General features: G+C 50.2%; 1 protein-coding gene across 4 annotated transcripts in view; it reads right to left on the bottom strand.

Annotated features, from left to right (window-relative positions):
- Positions 1-18,547, bottom strand: part of LOC140395504 (receptor tyrosine-protein kinase erbB-4-like) — a 1,530,197-nt gene that overhangs the window by 425,345 nt on the left and 1,086,305 nt on the right. For 3 of the 4 annotated variants that reach the window (XM_072483352.1, XM_072483369.1, XM_072483378.1), the window contains exon 16: positions 15,379-15,423. The exons of the other annotated variant lie outside the window; for it this stretch is intronic. In XM_072483352.1, the coding sequence (XP_072339453.1) occupies positions 15,379-15,423 (45 nt within the window). The remainder of the gene's footprint in view (positions 1-15,378; positions 15,424-18,547) is intronic. 4 annotated transcript variants of the gene reach the window in all.

Raw genomic sequence — 18,547 nt, 5'->3', positions numbered from 1 at the left:
CGATTCAGCGCCTCGGATGGGCCGAATTCCCAACTGCGTGTTTCTAATGTGCTATACAAATGATGAACCTGGCCTGCTGGCTGTGGCGGCTGAGAGAGGAGGTAGGAAGTGGCGTGGGGGGACTGCGGACTTCCAGCTCGGACACCGACCGTGCTTTCTGCGGGGAGAGGAAGGGGGGGGGCAGGCCGAGCAGCCAGGGAGCACCCAACAGGACAGGGGCGGTGCCCTGGCACTGACTGCCATTATGGTGGCCAACTTGCTGGCCACCCACCCCTGCCCCTGGGTGCGCGCAGTGAAAACGGCCGTATGAGTGTCCCACCCCACCACCCCACCCAACCAGCAACACCCACCGGGGGACTACCCAGGGCAGCGATGCCGATGATGGCACTGCCATCCAATGGTGCCCCTGGCAGCAGGGACAGGCGCCAGGACCGGGGGCATCGACGGCCCTTTGGCAGCGTGAGCGGGGACGGCTCAGAGAGGTGGCGGAGGCTGCAGCAGAGGAGCGGGTTGCAGAGGGACAGGTGGCAGCCGCTCAGGCTGGAGGGCCGGCCGGCCGACAGGCTGAGGAGAAGGAAGAGGTGCCAAGGAGCTGCCGGATGAGGCCACACGTTTACCGCGACCGCATGTCCTTTGAGGAATCTTCCGGACCGGGCCTGCAGGAGGAGACTGCGGATGAGCAGGGAGACAGTGAGACACATCTGCCACATGATGGCACAGGTGGCATCGCATGGGAATCGGCGAGGACACCCGCTTCCGGTGGCCGTAAAGGTGACGGTGGCGCTGAACCTTTACGCAAAGGGATCGTTCTAGTTGCCGAGTGGGGACCTGTCCGGCATTTCCCAGGCATTGATGCACAAGTGCATCCGCAACATCACAGACGCCCTGTATGCCCTGGCGGAGTGGTACATCCTGTACCCTGTCGACTCGGCCCACCAGGATGCCCAGGCAGCAGACTTCACTGCCATTGCCGGGATGCCCCGGGTCCAGGGGGTCATCGATGTGGGGTGCATGTCACCCTCTGGCCACCGGCGGATAACAGGCTGATGTTCACCAACAGGAAGGGCTACCATTCGATGAATATTCAGGTGGTCTGTGACCATCAGATGCGGAACCTGTCCGTCTGCACCCGATACCCGGGCATCTCTTTCATCTTGTCGCACTTGGTGTTCCCCGACATGTTCGAGGGACAACTCCCGGCTGCAGGGATTGTTGCTGGGTGATAGGAGTTACCGTTGCGATCGTGGCTGATGACACCTATGTGGAGACCACAGACCGAAGCGGAGACCCGCTACAATGATGCCCATTGTGCGACCAGGGGTGTGGTCGAGAGATGCTTTGGGGTCCTGAAAGTGCACTTCAGGTGCCTGGACTGCTCTGGAGGAGCCCTCCAGTACGAGGCCAGGTGAGTCGGCCGGATCGTCGTGGTCTGCTGCGTCCTCCACAATATGGCCCAGCAGAGGGGCAATGTGCTGGAGGCGGATGAGAGGAAGGGCAGGCCTCGTCAGATGAGCAGGATGATGGGGAAGGGGACAATGAGCAGCACATGGGGGCTGGCCAGGCACCGGAGGCCACCCAACGGAAACGCCGGGGAACGCGGGACACACTCATCGAAATACGTTTCACAGACTGGAGGGGAGGGGGGTCGTTGGCCAGGGGCACGGTCACCACTGTCCCACACCCCCTCATCTCCCACATCACCGAACACCCTCACCTACCAAACCACCGAACACCCGCACCTCCCACACCACCGAACACCCGCACCTCCCAAACCACCCAACACCCTCACCTCCCACACCCCCTCACCTCCCACATCACTGAACACCCTCACCTCCCACACCACCGAACACCCTCACCTCCCACACCCCCTCACCTCCCACATCACTGAACACCCTCACCTACCAAACCACCAAACACCCGCACCTCCCACACCACCGAACACCCGCACCTCCCACACCACCGAACACCCGCACCTCCCAAACCACCGAACACCCTCATCTCCCACACCCCCTCACCTCCCACATCACCGAACACCCTCACCTACCAAACCACCAAACACCCGCACCTCCCACACCACCGAACACCCGCACCTCCCACACCACCGAACACCCGCACCTCCCACACCACCGAACACCCGCACCTCCCACACCACCGAACACCCGCACCTCCCAAACCACCGAACACCCTCACCTCCCACACCCCCTCACCTCCCACATCACTGAACACCCTCACCTCCCACACCACCCAACACCCTCACCTCCCACATCCCCTCACCTCCCACACCACCAATCCCCCCGCACATACATCACCTCCGTTATATATACCTGCGGCACTACGAGCCGGGGGCACTGGGTTGGCAGTGACAGCGGGTCTGGTCCATGGGATGGAGGATGATGACAGCCCGCTCTGCGAAAACCTGGGTGATCCCTGCATGTGAGATGGCCAGTCCACCACACGGCCCTGTCAAATAGCTGGGGAGGGGGTGCTGGGGGTGGCCGGAGAGGGGGGGGGGGGGGGGGGGGGGGGGTAGGAGGGTTACACGGTCCACCTACTAGGCCTCACCATTCACCACCCCTCACTCCCACTGGTCAGCACTGACCGCCCCACAACCACACCCATCAGACAGAGCAGAGAGGCAGGTTAGAACATGTGTTTACTGTGAACAAATATATACAGTCTGTGCCCTAGCCCCTATAACTAAACTGTGTCCTGCACCTGTGCCAACCTAACTGGTGGTCTAACTTTCTGCCCTTACGGGCCCTACGACTATGCCTTTGTGGTTTCCCAGAAGGTACAGCAGTAGTGGAGGCAGACTGCTGTGACTCCTGCCCTGCGACGAGTGTCCCTACTGGCGCACGTCTCCTGTGGCGCTGTGGTAAACCACTGTTGCATCTGTATTAGATCATGTACGGTAGGACCTGTACTACTTTGCCAATCTAACTCCAGATTGCAAACCCGTCACCACCAGGAGCAGACGGTACAGCACCCAGGACAAGACCTTCATCAGGTCCGAGGTCCAGCGACTGCTTCGGGAAGGCACCATCGAGGCCAGCAACAGCCCCTGGAGAGCTCAAGTGGTAGTGGTTAAAACTGGGGAGAAACACCGAATGGTCGTGGACTACAGCCAGACCATCAACCGGTTCACGCAGCTCGACATGTACCCCCTCCACGCATATCTGACATGGTTAACCAGATTGGACGACCAGATTAACCAGCCATTTCACCAGCTGCTGTGGGAGGCTACACACCTGATAGCAATAAAGCCTCAGTTGGATTCAGTTATCGTCTTTGTCCAATTGATCGTGCCTCAGGCAACCTGGCCTGAATGGGCCCGGCTGCTCCGCGGGCGTCCCAGGTGGCGTGGTGCCGCCCTGTTTTTCCCCCTCCCACCAGATTCACCAGAGACAGGAGGGGGGAGTCCGAGATGCTGCGATGTTCCGGCAACTCCCCTGCGAGAGCCACCGGCATGGGCCCCATCACCTCTTCCTCCCTCAGGGTGCCTGATGGCCCCCGTGCTTCTCCAGGGGACGGTTGTGTGAGCGGAACCATTCCCTGAGGCACCCCCGCCACCTGGCGCTGTCAGTTCTGGAGGCCCGCTCAGATATCGACAAGGGTCTGAACGTTAGTGGCCATGGAGCACATGGAGTGGTCCATCTCCATCTGGGACTGCAACACATCACTCTGTGACTGTGCCACCACCCTGAGGGTCAGTGCCACATCAGCCAGTGAGTGGGCCACATCCCTCAGGGTGTGGGCCACGTCCCTCAGAGTGTGGGCCACATTCCTCTGGGTTTGGATTATCTCCCTCTGTGTCTGCACCATGCCGGCCTGTGCCTGGTCATTGCCGCCGACGTTCTCAGCCATGGCCTGCTGTGACTGGGCCACACCAACGAGCGCCACTGCAATCTCCAGCTGGCTCTGGCACATAGTTGCCGGTGGTCCTGGGCCTCGGCCCCCACCTGCACAGAATGCCCCAGGCCCTGCACACGCTGACCTATGTCTGACACCGTTGCCTCCATTGCCTCCACCGCGGACGCCACCCGTGCGGTTTCGGCCTGGGTGGCACGCATGATCGGCACCACCCGCTGCTCCTGCAAACAGATGGACTTCTCCACCTGCCCCTGCAGGTGCTGGAAGCCGGCCGTCATCCCTTCCTCTAGTCCCTGGGTCTCTGACGGCACCTGCACTGCGGGTGGGACTGGATGTTCCAGGAATACGGGACCCGTCTGGGTGGCAGCTAGTTAGGTGACGGGAGTTGGGTTGGGATTAAGGGGGTTGGGGTGGGGTGAGGGGCGTTGGGTTGGGTGAGGGCGATTTGGTGGGGTGACATGTGTCATGAGGATCCGCAACTAGGCAGGGAGTCTCACATCATCGCGTGCTGTCGACCTCCACCTGGGTGACCTCCCTCTCCTCCGGGCCGCTAACCACATCCAATGCCCTCTGCTCAGGCACGGTGAGGGGCCGCAGGTCTGTTGGTCCCCCTCCGGTCTTCTCCCGCTCCCGGCAGGGGGGGGTTACTGGGTAGCTGATGGCATCAGTGGCCAGGGCACACGACCATTGCGGCTGGCATGGGTGCTGGCATGTGGGGCAGGGTGGGGGTCCGGCTGTCCCCCGGGGGGGCGAGAGGGGGGTTGGGGGGCGAGGGGGTGGAGTCCAGGCCACATGTGTGTGCGGGGTAGGGGGGGGTTAGTGCCAGGGGCACAGCGCTGGGTACTCCTGGCCACCCTGAGGTGATTGTGCAGTTTTATTTGCACTGGGTGCCAGTCCGGGCGACTTCGCTGACGGCAACTCTCACCACCGCCCAGGCATGGTGAACAGTTGTGCCTGAGGACCTGCCTCCTGGCACCAGCCGCATCTCCTCCACGGAGTCCAGGAGGGTCTCCAGCTCAGCATCAAGGAAGCGCAGCACTGCTCTCTTTCCAGCCATGTTGGCTGCGGCGGTGTGTGTGGGAGGGGGAGAATCCCTTATGTGCGGCTGCAGCTGTGCGACAATCACGGAACCAGCGAATCCGCCGCCGTTCCGCTTCCAAAGTGTCGTGTTTACCATGATGCCTGTGCTAGCCCCTTTGGAGTGGCTGAATACCTTCACCTGCGGCACCGTTTTTACCATTGTGAAACTTCACAGTTTTCACGATGACGTCAACACTTAGTCTCCAGAATAGAGAATCCAGCCCAGTGTGTCTGTGGGGTGGGTCAATAATAGAGTTCCCTGTCTGCATCGAGGTTCATTAACAAACTAGCCTGTCTGGCAGGGAGATCATGAGGAAACTGGCCTGTCTGGTCAGATTTTTATTAATAGACTGGCCTGTGTGGAGGGTGGGTCAATAATAAACAGCTCTGATTGCACAGAGGATCATTAATAGACTTGTCTGTCTGGACAGAGGAGCATTACTAGGCTGGCCTGTCTGGACAAAATAGACGGTCCTGTCTGGATGCAGGGTCATTAATCTGGACAGAAGATCATTAATCGATTGGCCATCTTGTGCAGGATCATTCATAGACGGGCCTGTCTGGACAGAGGATTATTAACAGATTGACCTGTCTGGACAGAAGATCATTAATAGACTTGCCTTTCTGGAAACAGGATAATTAATAGACTGTCCCGCCTGATCAGAAGACCATTAATGACTGGCCTGTCTGGCCACAGGATTAGTAATAGTCTGGCCTGTCTGGCCACAGGATCATTAATAGGTTGGTCTGTGTGGAGGGTGGGTCACTAATAGACAGCCCTGTCTGCAGTGAGGATCATTAATAGGCTGCCATCTCTGGTCACAAGCATATAAATAAACTGGCCTGTCTGGTCACAGGATCATTAATAGGTTGGTCTGTCTGGGTGCAAGATCATTAATTCACTGGCCTGTCTGGACAGAGAATCATTAATAGACGGCCTGGCAGATCAGAGGATCATTAATATATGGGCCTTACTGGTCAGAGGAACATTAGTAGACTGGCCTGTCTAGATGCAGGATCATTAGTCGACTGGCCTGTCTGGGTAGAGGATCATTATTTGAATGGCCTGTCTGGACAGAGGCTCATTAATAGAGTGGCCTGTCTGGAGGGTAGATCATTAATAGACTGACCTGTTCTGAGTCTCAGTTGCAACGTCATATCAAGCAGGTGTTTTCATTGCTAGCTGGCCCATTGAGTGTGAAATCAGTCTAAAGCCTCAGTAATGGTGTTGTGTCATCAGCTTGTTTGTAACAGTTGGAATTCTCCAATAGAATGCCTGTTATCACCGATTTCACAGCAACTCTAAGTGACAGTGCACATTACCATGTCATATTTCCTGGCACAGAGCTGCAATTACTGTGACAAATATTTGATGTTTTAATGAGCCTCCACTAAGGAGGTTTACGATTAATCTGGTAAGCTGTTCGCATTTCCATGCTTGTCACAGAGAGACACTTGTTACTAGTTTATTATTTGGATAATTACGAACATCTTTCCAATTCCTATCTTCTCCCCTGGAGTAATTGAAGTTCAGTTCTTGATGTGTCCATCGCCCTCCTCTAGGTGGGCAGTACTTATGACTGAAGCTCACCACTGAGAGATGGAGGCAGTCTGCAAAAATCACCTTCAACCACATGTCCACAGATATGCAGGCTCACTGACTAATTAGTCGTTGTTGGAGCAGGGCTGCCAATTCTCTGGGATTTCCCTGGAGTTTCCAGGAATTGTGAAGAAAAAGGGCAGGGGAATTCAAAAGTATCATTTTTCATGTTCTTTGAACATTTGTTTTTGTCGCAAAAAAAAATAGTCACATGAAAAAGGAATGTTTGGCTCCTTCATCAAGAATCAACCAATTGGGCAATGACAAGTCCATTTCCAATTGGATGTTAGTGCAATATGGACAAGTCGGGCAACCATTAGCTGAAATTTGGAAGCAGGGGTTGCGGGCAGGTTATCATGTGAATACATTGAACCCTGTATTGGCGTTAAGGATATCCTTGAATGCTGCAATTTGGGGGGAATGGGATAGTCAAATCCATACACATGATGTTATAATTTCTAAGAATATTATGCATTGGGACTATGTCTTTAAGACAAATGAATAGGGTTGTGCATCATGTTCTAAAGTCAGCCTAACAGCAAGCCTGTGTGGGTGAATTGTTAGAAATGAAAGAGGATTCATATTGTTTTACTCGGAAGACGTTTCAAGACATTTACACTTGGAGACAATGCTAGTTGCCTGTGAGCTAACAGACTGTGGGGCTCCAAAGTCCCAGAAAGGTGTTGAGAATGTTGGTTTTGCTTTAAATTGTCCATTATTTCTGTGATGCACATTGCCATGGAGCTGGACTTTGAGAGGGGAAGGGTTTCTAATATATCCCTGAATACCCACATGCACAGGCAGTCTTCAAGGATCCAGGAGAGAGAGAGAGCATCTTGAGGCCAAGAGTCTCTATGGTCCATTGTGTAGGAATGGGAGGTGGGAGCCTGCTCTTGCATTGGAAAGACCAAATGCATGAAGTGTTGAAACAAGCCTGGAAGATTCACCTAGATTATGGGGCTGTTATAACAGCAGCCTGAACAGGAGTACCACAATTGGCTCTGTTGTTCAGCAGGGGAGGGCAAAGTGCAGGAGAGCAATAGTTATAGGGGACAATATAGTAGGAAGCACAAATAGGTGCTTCTGTGGACAGGAAAGAGACTCCAGGGTGGTATGTTGCCTTCCTGGTGCTAGGGTCAAGGATGTCTCTGAACGAACACAGGACATCCTGAAGGGGGAGGGTGAACAGTCAGAGGTCGTAGTACATATAGGTACTAATGACATAGGCAGGAAGAGTGATGAAGTCCTGCAGAAGGAGTTCAGGGCGTTAGGCAAGGAGCTAAAAAGCAGGACCTCTAGGGTTGTAATCTCAGGATTACTCCCTGTGCCATGTGCCAGTGAGGCCAGAAATAGGAGGATAGTGCAGCTAAATATGTGGCTGAGCTGGTGGTGCAGAAGGGAGGGTTTCAGATTTATCGACCACTGAGGTCTCTTCCGGAGCAGGTGTGATCTGTACAAAAAGAGTGGGTTACATCTAAACTGGAGGGGCACCAATATCCTCACTAGGAGGTTTGTTAGAGTCACTCGGGAAGATTCAAACTAGTATGGCAGGGGGGTGGGAATCAGTGCGTTAGCTTAGAAGGTGTAATAACTGAAGGGGAAATAGAGAACAAAAATAAGAGAACAAGATCACCTTGTCTGTTCAAACGCAGTGGTTTGAAGTGTAGTTGTTTCAACGGCAGAAGTATAGCGGGTAAGGCAGATGAACTTAGAGCAATTATTAGTACTTGGAATTACGATGTTGTGGCTATCACAGAAACATGGTTAAAGGAAGGGCAGGATTGGCAGCTGAGCGTTGGAAGATATAGATGCTTCAGGAGGGTTAGAGGGGGATGTAAAAGGGGCAGGGGAGTAGCATTACTGGTTAAGGAGAATATTATAGCCGCACTGCAGGTGGACACCTTGGAATGCTCATACAATGAGGCAATCTGAGTAGAGCTTAGGAACAGGAAGGGAGCAATCACAATGTTGGCCGTTTATTACAGGCCCCACAACTGCTCGCGAGAGATAGAGAAGTAGTTAGGTAGAGCGATTTTAGACAGGTGCAATAGTAACAGGGTTGTTGTGGTAGGGGATTTTAATTTCCCCTATGTTGACTGGGACTCAATTAGTGCTAGGGGCTTGGATGGGGCAGAGTTTGGAAAGTGTATCCAGGAAGCCTTCTTGATGCAATATATAGATAGTCCAACTAGGGAAGGGGCAGTACTGGATCTGGTTGGGGAATGAGTCTGGACAGGTGGTTGAGGTTTCAGTGGGGGAACATTTTGGGAGTAGTGACCACAAGTCCGTAAGGTTTAGGGTACTTCTGGACAGGGATGAGGGTAACTCTCGCGTTAAGGTGCTAAACTGGGGAAAGGCAAATTACAATAACATTAGACAGGAATTGATGAATTTGGATTGGATGTGGCTGTTGGATAATAAATCAACATCGGACATGTGGGAGTCTTTCAAATAACAGTTAATTAAGATTCGGGAAAGTTACGTTCCTGAGAGAACGAAGGATAAGTATGGTAAGTTTAGGAAGCCTTGGATAACGAGGGATATTACGAACCTTGTCAAAAAGAAAAAGGAGACTTTTATACGGTGTAGAAGGGTGGGAACAGTCAAAACCCTTGAGGAGTATCAAGAAAGTAGGAAGGTGCTGAAGCGGGAAATTAGGAGAGCTAGGAAGGGTCATGAAAAGTCCGTGGCAAGTAGAATTAAGGTGAATCCCAAAGCTTTTTATTCATATGTAAAAAGCACAAAGGTGGCCAGGAAAAGGATTGGACCACTTAAGGACAGTGGGGGGAATCTATGTGTTGAGCCAGAGGAAATGGGCGAGGTACTAAATTAATACTTTGCATCAGTTTTCACTAAAGAAAGGGACTTTGGGAAGTTGATTCTTGGGTAGGGTGTGTGGACAGTCTGGATCATGTTAACATTGAAAAGGAAGAGATATTGGGTCTTTTAAAAGATATTAAGGTAGATAAGTCTCCAGGGCTGGATGGGATTTATCCTAGAATATTGAGGGAAGCAAGGGAGGAAATTGCTGGGGCCTTGGCTGACATCTTTGTATCCTCATTGGCTACAGGTGAGAACCCAGAGGACTGGAGAATAGCTAATGTGGTATCGCTGTTTAAGAAAGGTTGCAAGGATAATCCAGAAAACTATAGGCCGGTGTGCCTCACGTCGATAGTAGGTAAATTATTGGAGAGAATTCTCAGGGACAGGATTTATACCCATTTGGAAACAGATGGACTCATAAGCAATAGTCAGCATGGTTTTGTGAAGGAAGGTCGTGTCTCACTAACTTGATCGCATTTTTTGAGGAGGCGACAAAAATGATTGATGAGGGGAGGGAGATGGATGTTGTTTACAGGGACTTCAGTAAAGTTTTTGACAAGGTAACTCATAGCAGACTGGTACAAAAAGTGAAGTCACACAGGATCAGCAGTGAGGTGGTAAGATGGAAACAGAACTGGCTCGGTCACAGAAGGCAAAGGGTAGCAGTACAAGGGTATTTTTCTGAATGGAACATTGTGACTAGTTGTGTTGTTTGTGGTGTACATAAATGATTTGGAGGAAAATGTAGTTGATCTGATTAGTAAGTTCGTGGATGACACCAAGGTTGGTGGAGTGGCAGATAGTGCTGATGATTTTCAGAAGATACAGCAGGACATAGATAGATTGGAGACTAGGGCAGAGAAATGGCAAATGGAGGTTAATCCGGGCAAATGTGAGGTAATGCTTTTTGGTAGGTCTAACATAGAGAGGAAATATACCATAAATGGCAAAACTCTTAGGAATAAAGAAAGTCAGAGAGATCTGGACATGCAGGTCCACAGATCTTTGAAGGTGGCAACACAAGTGGACAAGGTAGTCAAGAAAGCATACGGAATGCTTGCCTTTATTAGATGGGGCATCTAGTATAAACACTGGCAAATCATGCTACAGTTGTATAGAACCTTGGTATGGCCGCACTTGGAATATTGCGCACAATTCTGGTCGCCACACACCCAGAAGGATGTGGACGCTTTGTAGAGACTGCAGAGGAGGTTTACCAGTATGTTGCCTGGTCTGGAGGGTGTTAGTTATGTGGAGAGGCTGAATAGACTCGGATTGTTTTCATTAGAAAGACGGAGGTTGAGGGGTGATCTGATAGAGGTCTACAAGATTATGAAGGGCATGGATAGAGTGGATGGGCAGGCACTCTTTCCCAGGGTGGAGGGGTCAGTCACCAGGGGGTATAGGTTTCAGGTCCATGGGGCAAAGTTTAGAGGAGATGTGTGAGCAGGTTTTTTATGCAAAGGGTGGTGAGTGCCTGGAGCGCGTTGCCAGGGAAGGTTATGGAAACAGATACATTAACGGTGTTCAAAAGGCATCTTGACAAACACATGGATAGGATGGGTATAGAGGGATACGGCACAAGGAAGTTCTGAGGGTTTTGGCAAAGGTTGGTATCATGGCCAGCACAGGCTTGGAGGGCCTGTTCCTGTGCTGTTTTGATGTGGAGATGCCAGCGTTGGACTGGGGTGAGCACAGTAACAAGTCTTACAACACCAGATTACAGTCCAACAGGTTTGTTTCAAATCACTAGCTTTCAGAGCACAGCTCCTTCCTCACCTGAGGAAAGAGCTGTGCTCCGAAAGCTAGTGATTCGAAACAAACCTGTTAGACTTTAACCTGGTGTTGTAAGACATCTTACTGTATTTTTCTTTGTTCTATGCTAAAGAAAGAATCGCTGGGAAAAACCTCACTGTGAAAAAAAGTTCTGTAGACCATAAGACTTCGGAGCAGAATTAGGAACATCGGCCCATCGAATCTGCTCCGCCATTCAATCATGGTATGATTGATTTTTCTCATCCCCATTCTCCTGCCTTCTCCCCATAACCCCTGATCCCCTTATTGATCAAAAACCTATCCATTTCTGTCTTAAAGACACTCAGTGATTTGGCCTCCACAGTCTTCTGCAGCAAAGAGTTCCACAGATTCACCACCCTCTGGCTGAAGAAATTCCTCCTCATCTCTGTTTTAAAGGATCGCCCCTTTAGTCTGAGATTGTGTCCTCTGCTTCTAGTTTTTCCTACAAGTGGAAACATCCTCTCCACATCCACTCTATCCAGGCCTTGCAGTATCCTGTAAGTTTCAATAAGATCACCCCTCATCCTTCTGAACTCCAACGAGTACAGACCGGGAGTACTCAATTGCTCCTCATATGACAAGCTCTTCATTCCAGGGATCATTCTTGTGATCCTCCTCTGGTCCCTTTCCAAAGCCAGCACATCCGTCATTAGATATGGGGCCCAAAACTGCTCACAATACTCCAAATGGGGTCTGACAAGAGCCTTATATAGCCTCAGAAGTACATCCCTGGTCTTGTATTCTAGCCCTCTCGACATGAATGCCAACATTACATTTACCTTCCTAACTGCCGACTGAACCTGCGCGTTAACCCTAAGAGAATATGAGATTATAAATTCCCAGGCTTTGTAAAGTATATCTGTGGGGCGTGTTTTCAGTTGTGCGGGGAATATTCTATTTTGCGGTATGAGGTATAGGCTACCTGCAAATATATAACAAGGAAACCAACTCTCGGGTAAAAAAAACAATAAAGGAAGCTTTGGCTTGGGGTGGGAAGGGTGTGTTGGTGAATCTGTGAGAGAAGGAGTGAGGTGTGGTGGAGGAGCTGCTGATGAACCTGTGAAGGCAGGTCACCATGGGATGCGTGCTGCGCATGCATGAAATTTAGAGATCAAAGATGTAGGACAAACAGCGTCCCAGCAGTAGTTATTCCAGAACACAGGACAACCGCCTCCAAAACAGCACACTTGATCACCTTAGTCGATGGTGCTGTTAGTCTTTTGTTACAGTAGAAGTCTTAAAACATGAAATCTTGTGTCAACCTTTGAGCTATTAAGTGGAATTTTAAATTTCTTCAGAAAAGTTACCAGTCTCTACTGAGATTGTAACAAGAACGTGGGGCCTCATTCTCCGACCCCCCGCCGGGTCGGAGAATGGCCGCTGGCCGCCGTGAATCCCGCCCCACCCCAGTCTCCGGTACCGGAGATTGGGCGGGGGCGGGAATCGGGCCGCGCCGGTTGGCGGGACCCCCCGCTCAATTCTCCAGCACGGATGGGCCGAAGTCCTGCCCAGAAATTGCCTGTCCCGCCGGCGTAAATTAAACCTGGTATTTACCGGCGGGACCAGGCGGCGTGGGCGGGCTCCGGGGTCCTGCGAGGGGGGGCGTGGGGCGATCTGACCCCGGGGGGTGCCCCCACGGTGGCCTGGCCAACGATCGGGGCCCACCGATCCGCGGGCGGGCCTGTGCCGTGGGGGCACTCTTTCCCTTCCGCCTCCGCCACGGTGGAGGCGGGTGACTCTCCCCACTGCGCATGCACGGGAAACTGTCAGCGGCCGCTGACGCTCCCGCGCATGCGCCGGGAAACTGTCAGCGGCCGCTGACGCTCCCGCGCATGCGCCGCATTTCCGCGCCAGCTGGCGGGGCAACAAACGCCATTTCCGCCAGCTGGTGGGGTGGAAATCCCTCCGGCGTCGGCCTAGCCCCTCAATGTTGGGGCTCGGCCCCCAAAGATGCGGACCATTCCGCACCTTTGGGCCGGCGCGATGCCCGTCTGATTGCCGCCGTTTTTGGCGCCAGTCGGTGGACATCGCGCCGTTGGGGGAGAATTTCGCCCGTGGTTCAGAAACCTGGCTTTGAGGGACATTGACACAGACCTGCCTTCTGCAGGTTCTCAATTAACTTCTCCCTTATCTTTGGTGAGAAAACTGTGCAGGCCACTGGAGTCTTGCACTTTTGATTGAAAGATAAAAGTCCGACTGAACCAATTTATTGCTGCCCAAGCAAAACAGATTTCCATTCGTAGAGAAACTCATTAATTATTTCACAAATGTCTCATTGCGCATCGGGTACGAGTTGCCTCCCTTACAAATGATTGTTTTATTATGTTGCCAAACTCCCTCCAAGAGCCAGAACAGAGATGATGGATCAAATGGCCTCCTTCTGTACTCCATGATTGTATGATTCCATAACATAGCAGTTAGTCATAGAATGATACAGTGCAGAAACAGGCCCTTTCGACCACCTTTTCATGTACTATCCAATTAGTTCTACACTCCTGCCCTTTTCCCATAGTCCTGCAATTTATTTTCCTTTTCAAATAATATATACAATTCCCTTTTGAATGTTACTCCTGAATTTGCTGTATTTGTCCTTTCAGTTGGTGAATAACACATCATAAGGATTCACTGCGTAAAAAAATTCTCCTCGAGAGAAACCTCCTCACGATTCTTTTTGGCAGTCACCTTAAATCCTCTGGTTCCCAGGCCCACTGCCAGTGGAACGTTTATCCGTGTTCACTCCCATCAAAACCTTGCCGTCAGCAGCAACCAAAGGCAGTTGTGGGAAAAGTTGACAACTGAGAATTTGCTTTAATTTGAAGAGAACTGAACAAAATTCTTCTTCACAGATACAAATGAGTCAAAACAAAATAAGTTGAGAGTAACAGGGGTCAGCAGTGAGCTGGGAGGTGATAATCGGAGCAATTTTGAGGATGTTTTAAGCAGAAGAATACAATCCGAGCAAGAGAGACCGAAAAATGAATTATATCCTGGCAACTGATTGTCAGTTTTAACAGATATGTTTATATTAAGATTAATTTGTTTAATGTTCTTACAGTGTTAGCACAGTAGAGAGACAGCATCATGTAGCTTCAAATGTATTAAAACTGATTTTGATGCATGAGCTGACAGTGTGCCGGGCCATATGATAGATCCGTTTGTATCATGGGTGGGGGAGGTGTATCAGCCTTGTAAACTATGGCACAAACTTTTTAAGCAATGCCCTCAGCATCAGTGACGAAAGTTCCAGGTAGCACGTTATGAAAGTTAGGAACTGGGTCCTTTCCCGTTCCCAAATGTATCGCGCACAAGGAAACGCTGTTTAACTGGATTGGAATCTATTGTCTTTTGTCGTGACTACATCAGTGTCAGAGAAATCTTTATCTTCAGCAGAATTGCTAGTGCGCAGAGCAATCATTCATGTCTGTTCCCCGTTTATCACCATAGGACTGATGACCCAGCGCATATTAAGGCAGTCTTGAATCTGTCTCAGATGCTTTAATTCGCATGCAATGACACAAGTGTTAATTCAGTCGTGGAATTTGCATGGAGAGGGGAGAGAGAAAGGTCAGCAATCTGGGCGAGATACTAGAGAGCAGCACAGGTAATTAAAGCAAACTCTGATTGCCAAGGATTTTGCTCACTCTCCCCAGCAGAAATGTCACCCGGTAAATATCAGATCCCCTGTTTTCCATTTAACCAGACGCGTGTAAGCAACTCTCAAAGTTGAGACCAAGAGGGCAGTCCCGAGCAGTTAACCCCAAGCAATTAGTGAAACACTTCAGATTCTATTAATGCAGCTTTCCAGGTTGATGAAGAAATGCTCACAGAGTAAAAATAGAGCAAACAGACAGAGACCTAGTCTATCCCATTGATTACACCTCATCAAATTCTCATTCTTGTGACAGGGTGATTAGTAGGTTAATTTGATGATTTAAAAGGAATCATCGCTGAAAGACTTTAATTTTCATTATTTATTCATCACTTAATTTCATAATCCTCTGAGACACAAAACGAAGGGCGTGGGGAACGTATGAGATGAAAATATGGTGGATGTTGCCTAGCATGTTGTGGGAAGGTGGAATGAGCCATTTGGCAGCAGTCATGGAGAGTCGGGCCTGTACACCTGGGTACAACAACAGCACAATACCATCCCCCTTTCGGCAAACATTCGCACAGCACAGCATGCAGCAGACAGCGCACAATAGTACCTATCCATCATCTCGATGCAGTCCTGAATACGTGGGCCTGTGCACCTGCAGCACAGCAAGGTTGAAGTCCGGTATTCAGAGGTGGAGGGGAGAGGAACAAAAAAAACCGTCATGTTAACAAAATAATTACAACCTTCACAATGTTACAGTAACATAGTCACAATAGTTAAATTACAGCCTTGGACCACATGGCTCTTCTTCTTCATGGGAATCTGCCAGTGCATTGGAAACAAACCCCCCACCATCACCACTCCTTCTTCCCTCCAACCCCTCATCTTCCAGGTCTCACGAAAATGACAGACTTTACTAAAAAGCTTTTTTGACAGCAGACTAAAGCAGGATAATGACAATGTGATCTGTATGGAATGAACTGGTGATTAGGAAGAATGGATGCCGTTTATGAATTGAATGGTAACTAGTACTGTTTTATAAACCAGTCTTCACTCAAACATTGATAAGAGTTTGCTGTGTGATAATATCCACAGGGTGCTCTCTAATGCTCTGGACTGGGTCTGAAACATAACCGAGTCACCGAATAAAGTCACTGGATTATGACAACATACCGTTAAATTGTATGTGCTGTGAAGGCTATCACTGGCAAAAATAAAGGGAGCTTCTGGAAAGGGAATCACCTTCCCAGAGAGTTCCAGCTGCATTCATTATAAAGAGTAACACGGGTTATAGAAAATACCAAAGATGTATCAGAATTGGGACAGCAGTAAATTGCTCGAGGTTGCCTCTCCAGCTTTATGACGTTGTGATAACCCCTTTAATGTGTTACTGTCTTGTAACACATTACAGTCTATTCTTTATATTAATATTTAATCAGCAGGAGGACATCTTCGTGTTTCACCTCACTGACCTGTATCTGATTCCTGCTCCACTAGATGGCTCTGAACCCAAGACAATTCCTTGCAGTCCAGAATGGGAGCATTTCAGTTATTGCGCTCAGCATTGAAACGGGGATGGCTTTGATCCTGATCTTTTGTTTATTATCCATTCAAGGGATACTCTGATGAAGCTAGAATGTTTTGCCCAGCTCTAATTGCCCCTGAGAAGGTGGTGCTGAGCCACCCACATGTGCTATCAGGGAGTTCCAGGATTTTGACCCAGCGATGGTGAACAAACGGCGATGTAGTTCCAAGTCAAGACGGTGTGTGACTTGGAGGGGAACTTGCAGGTGGTGGTGTTCGCCTGTATCTGCTTCTCTTGTCCTTCTAGGTGATAGAGATTGTGGGTTTGGGTTTGATATAGTGCATCCTGTAGATGATATTTGGTGTTTGCTATAGTGCATCCTGTAGATGGTATTCATTGCCGCTGATGTGCACTGGTTATGCGGGGAATGACTGTTTCAGATGGTGAATGGGGGGGTGGTCAAGTACACTGCATTATCCTGGATGGTGCAGAGCTTACTGAGTGTTTCCGGAGACATAGAAATCCAAGCAAGTGCAGAGTATTCCATCACATTCCTGACTTATGTTCTGCAGATAGGCTTTGAGGAGTTAAGAAGTGAGCCATTTGCCTCAGAATACTCAGTCCCTAATCTGCTCTTGTAGCCACAGTATTTATATGGTTGGTCCACTTATGTATCTGCCCAATGAGGTTGTTGATGCTAGCGATTCAGCAATAGTGAATGCCATTGACTGTCAAGGGGGGATAGATGGATTCTATCTTGTTGGCAGCCGACATTGTCTGGTACTTGAAAAGCTATTGATCAGCCCAAGCTGGGATGTTGCTCAGATTTTACTGCATGCAACATGAACTGCATCATTATCTGAGAAGTTACGAAAGGAATCAGATACTGAGCAATCATCAGTCAGAAACCCAACTCTTATGATGGAGGGAAGGTCACTGAAGAAGTAGCTGAATATGGTTGGGCCGAGGACACTATCTTGTACTGATGATCTCGGACTGAGAAAGCTGGTTTCCAATAAGCACAACCATCTTCCTTTGGGCTGGGTAGAACACCAACCAGTGGAGGATTTTTCTCCGACTCCCACTGGCTTCCATTTTATTCGGGCTCCTTGGCACCACACTCAGCCTCGAGGTTACACGTCACCTGTGGAATTCAGCAGTCAGGAAATCATAGATCATAGAATTTACAGTGCAGAAGGAGGCCATTCGGCCCATTGCGTCTGCACCGGCCCTTGAAAGAGCTCCCGACTCAAGCCCACACCACCCTATCCCCGTAACCCAGTAACCCCACCCAACACTAAGAGAAATTTTGGACACTAAGGGCAATTTTGGACACTAAGGGCAATTTAGCATGGCCAATTCATCTAACCTGCACATCTTTGGACTGTGGGAGGAAACCGGAGCACCCGGAGGAAACCCACGCACACACGGGGAGAACGTACAGACTCCACACAGACAGTGACCCAAGCCGGAATCGAACCTGGGGCCCTGGAACTGTGAAGCAATTGTGCTAAGCACTATGCTACCGTGCTGCCCACACCTTTGTATTCCTGGCAGAAGCCAAACTGAGCATTAGTGAGCATGTGATTGAAGTGCAAATTACCCTTGATAGCCCTGTTAACAACATTTTCTGTCACTTTGCTGATGAGTGAGAATGGGCTGATAGGGCAATGATTGCCCAGATTGATTCCTGTATTTGGTGCTCAGGACGCACCTGGATAATTCGCCACCTTTCTAGGTAGCTGCCAGTGTTGTAGCTGTACTGCAATACTTGTCCAGAGGCACAGGTCTTCAGCATCACAGCTACGATGTTGTGGTGGCCCAAAGCCTTTTCCATTTTTAGTACACTTGATATCATATGGAGTGAATTGAATTGTTTGAAGGCGCGCATCTGTGATTCAGGGAACTTCAGGACGAGGTTTAGATGGATCTTTCACTTGGCGTTTCAAGTTGAATGAGGATCAATGCAAATGATTAGGGCAGCACGGTAGCATTGTGGATAGCACAATTGTTTCACAGCTCCAGGGTCCCAGGTTCAATTCCGGCTTGGGTCACTGTCTGTGCGGAGTCTGCACATCCTCCCTGTGTGTGCATGGGTTTCCTCCGGGTGCTCCAGTTTCCTCCCACAGTCCAAAGATGTGCAGGTTAGGTGGATTGGCCATGATAAATTGCCCTTAGTGTCCAAAATTGCCCTTAGTGTTGGGTGGGGTTACTGGGTTATGGGGATAGGGTGGAGGTGTTGACCTTGGGTAGG

This window comes from Scyliorhinus torazame, chromosome 2, assembly GCF_047496885.1.
Source record: "Scyliorhinus torazame isolate Kashiwa2021f chromosome 2, sScyTor2.1, whole genome shotgun sequence".
Lineage (NCBI taxonomy): Eukaryota > Metazoa > Chordata > Chondrichthyes > Carcharhiniformes > Scyliorhinidae > Scyliorhinus > Scyliorhinus torazame.
Note: the sequence above shows the minus strand (reverse complement) of the source record. Positions and strands in the feature narration are given on the sequence as shown.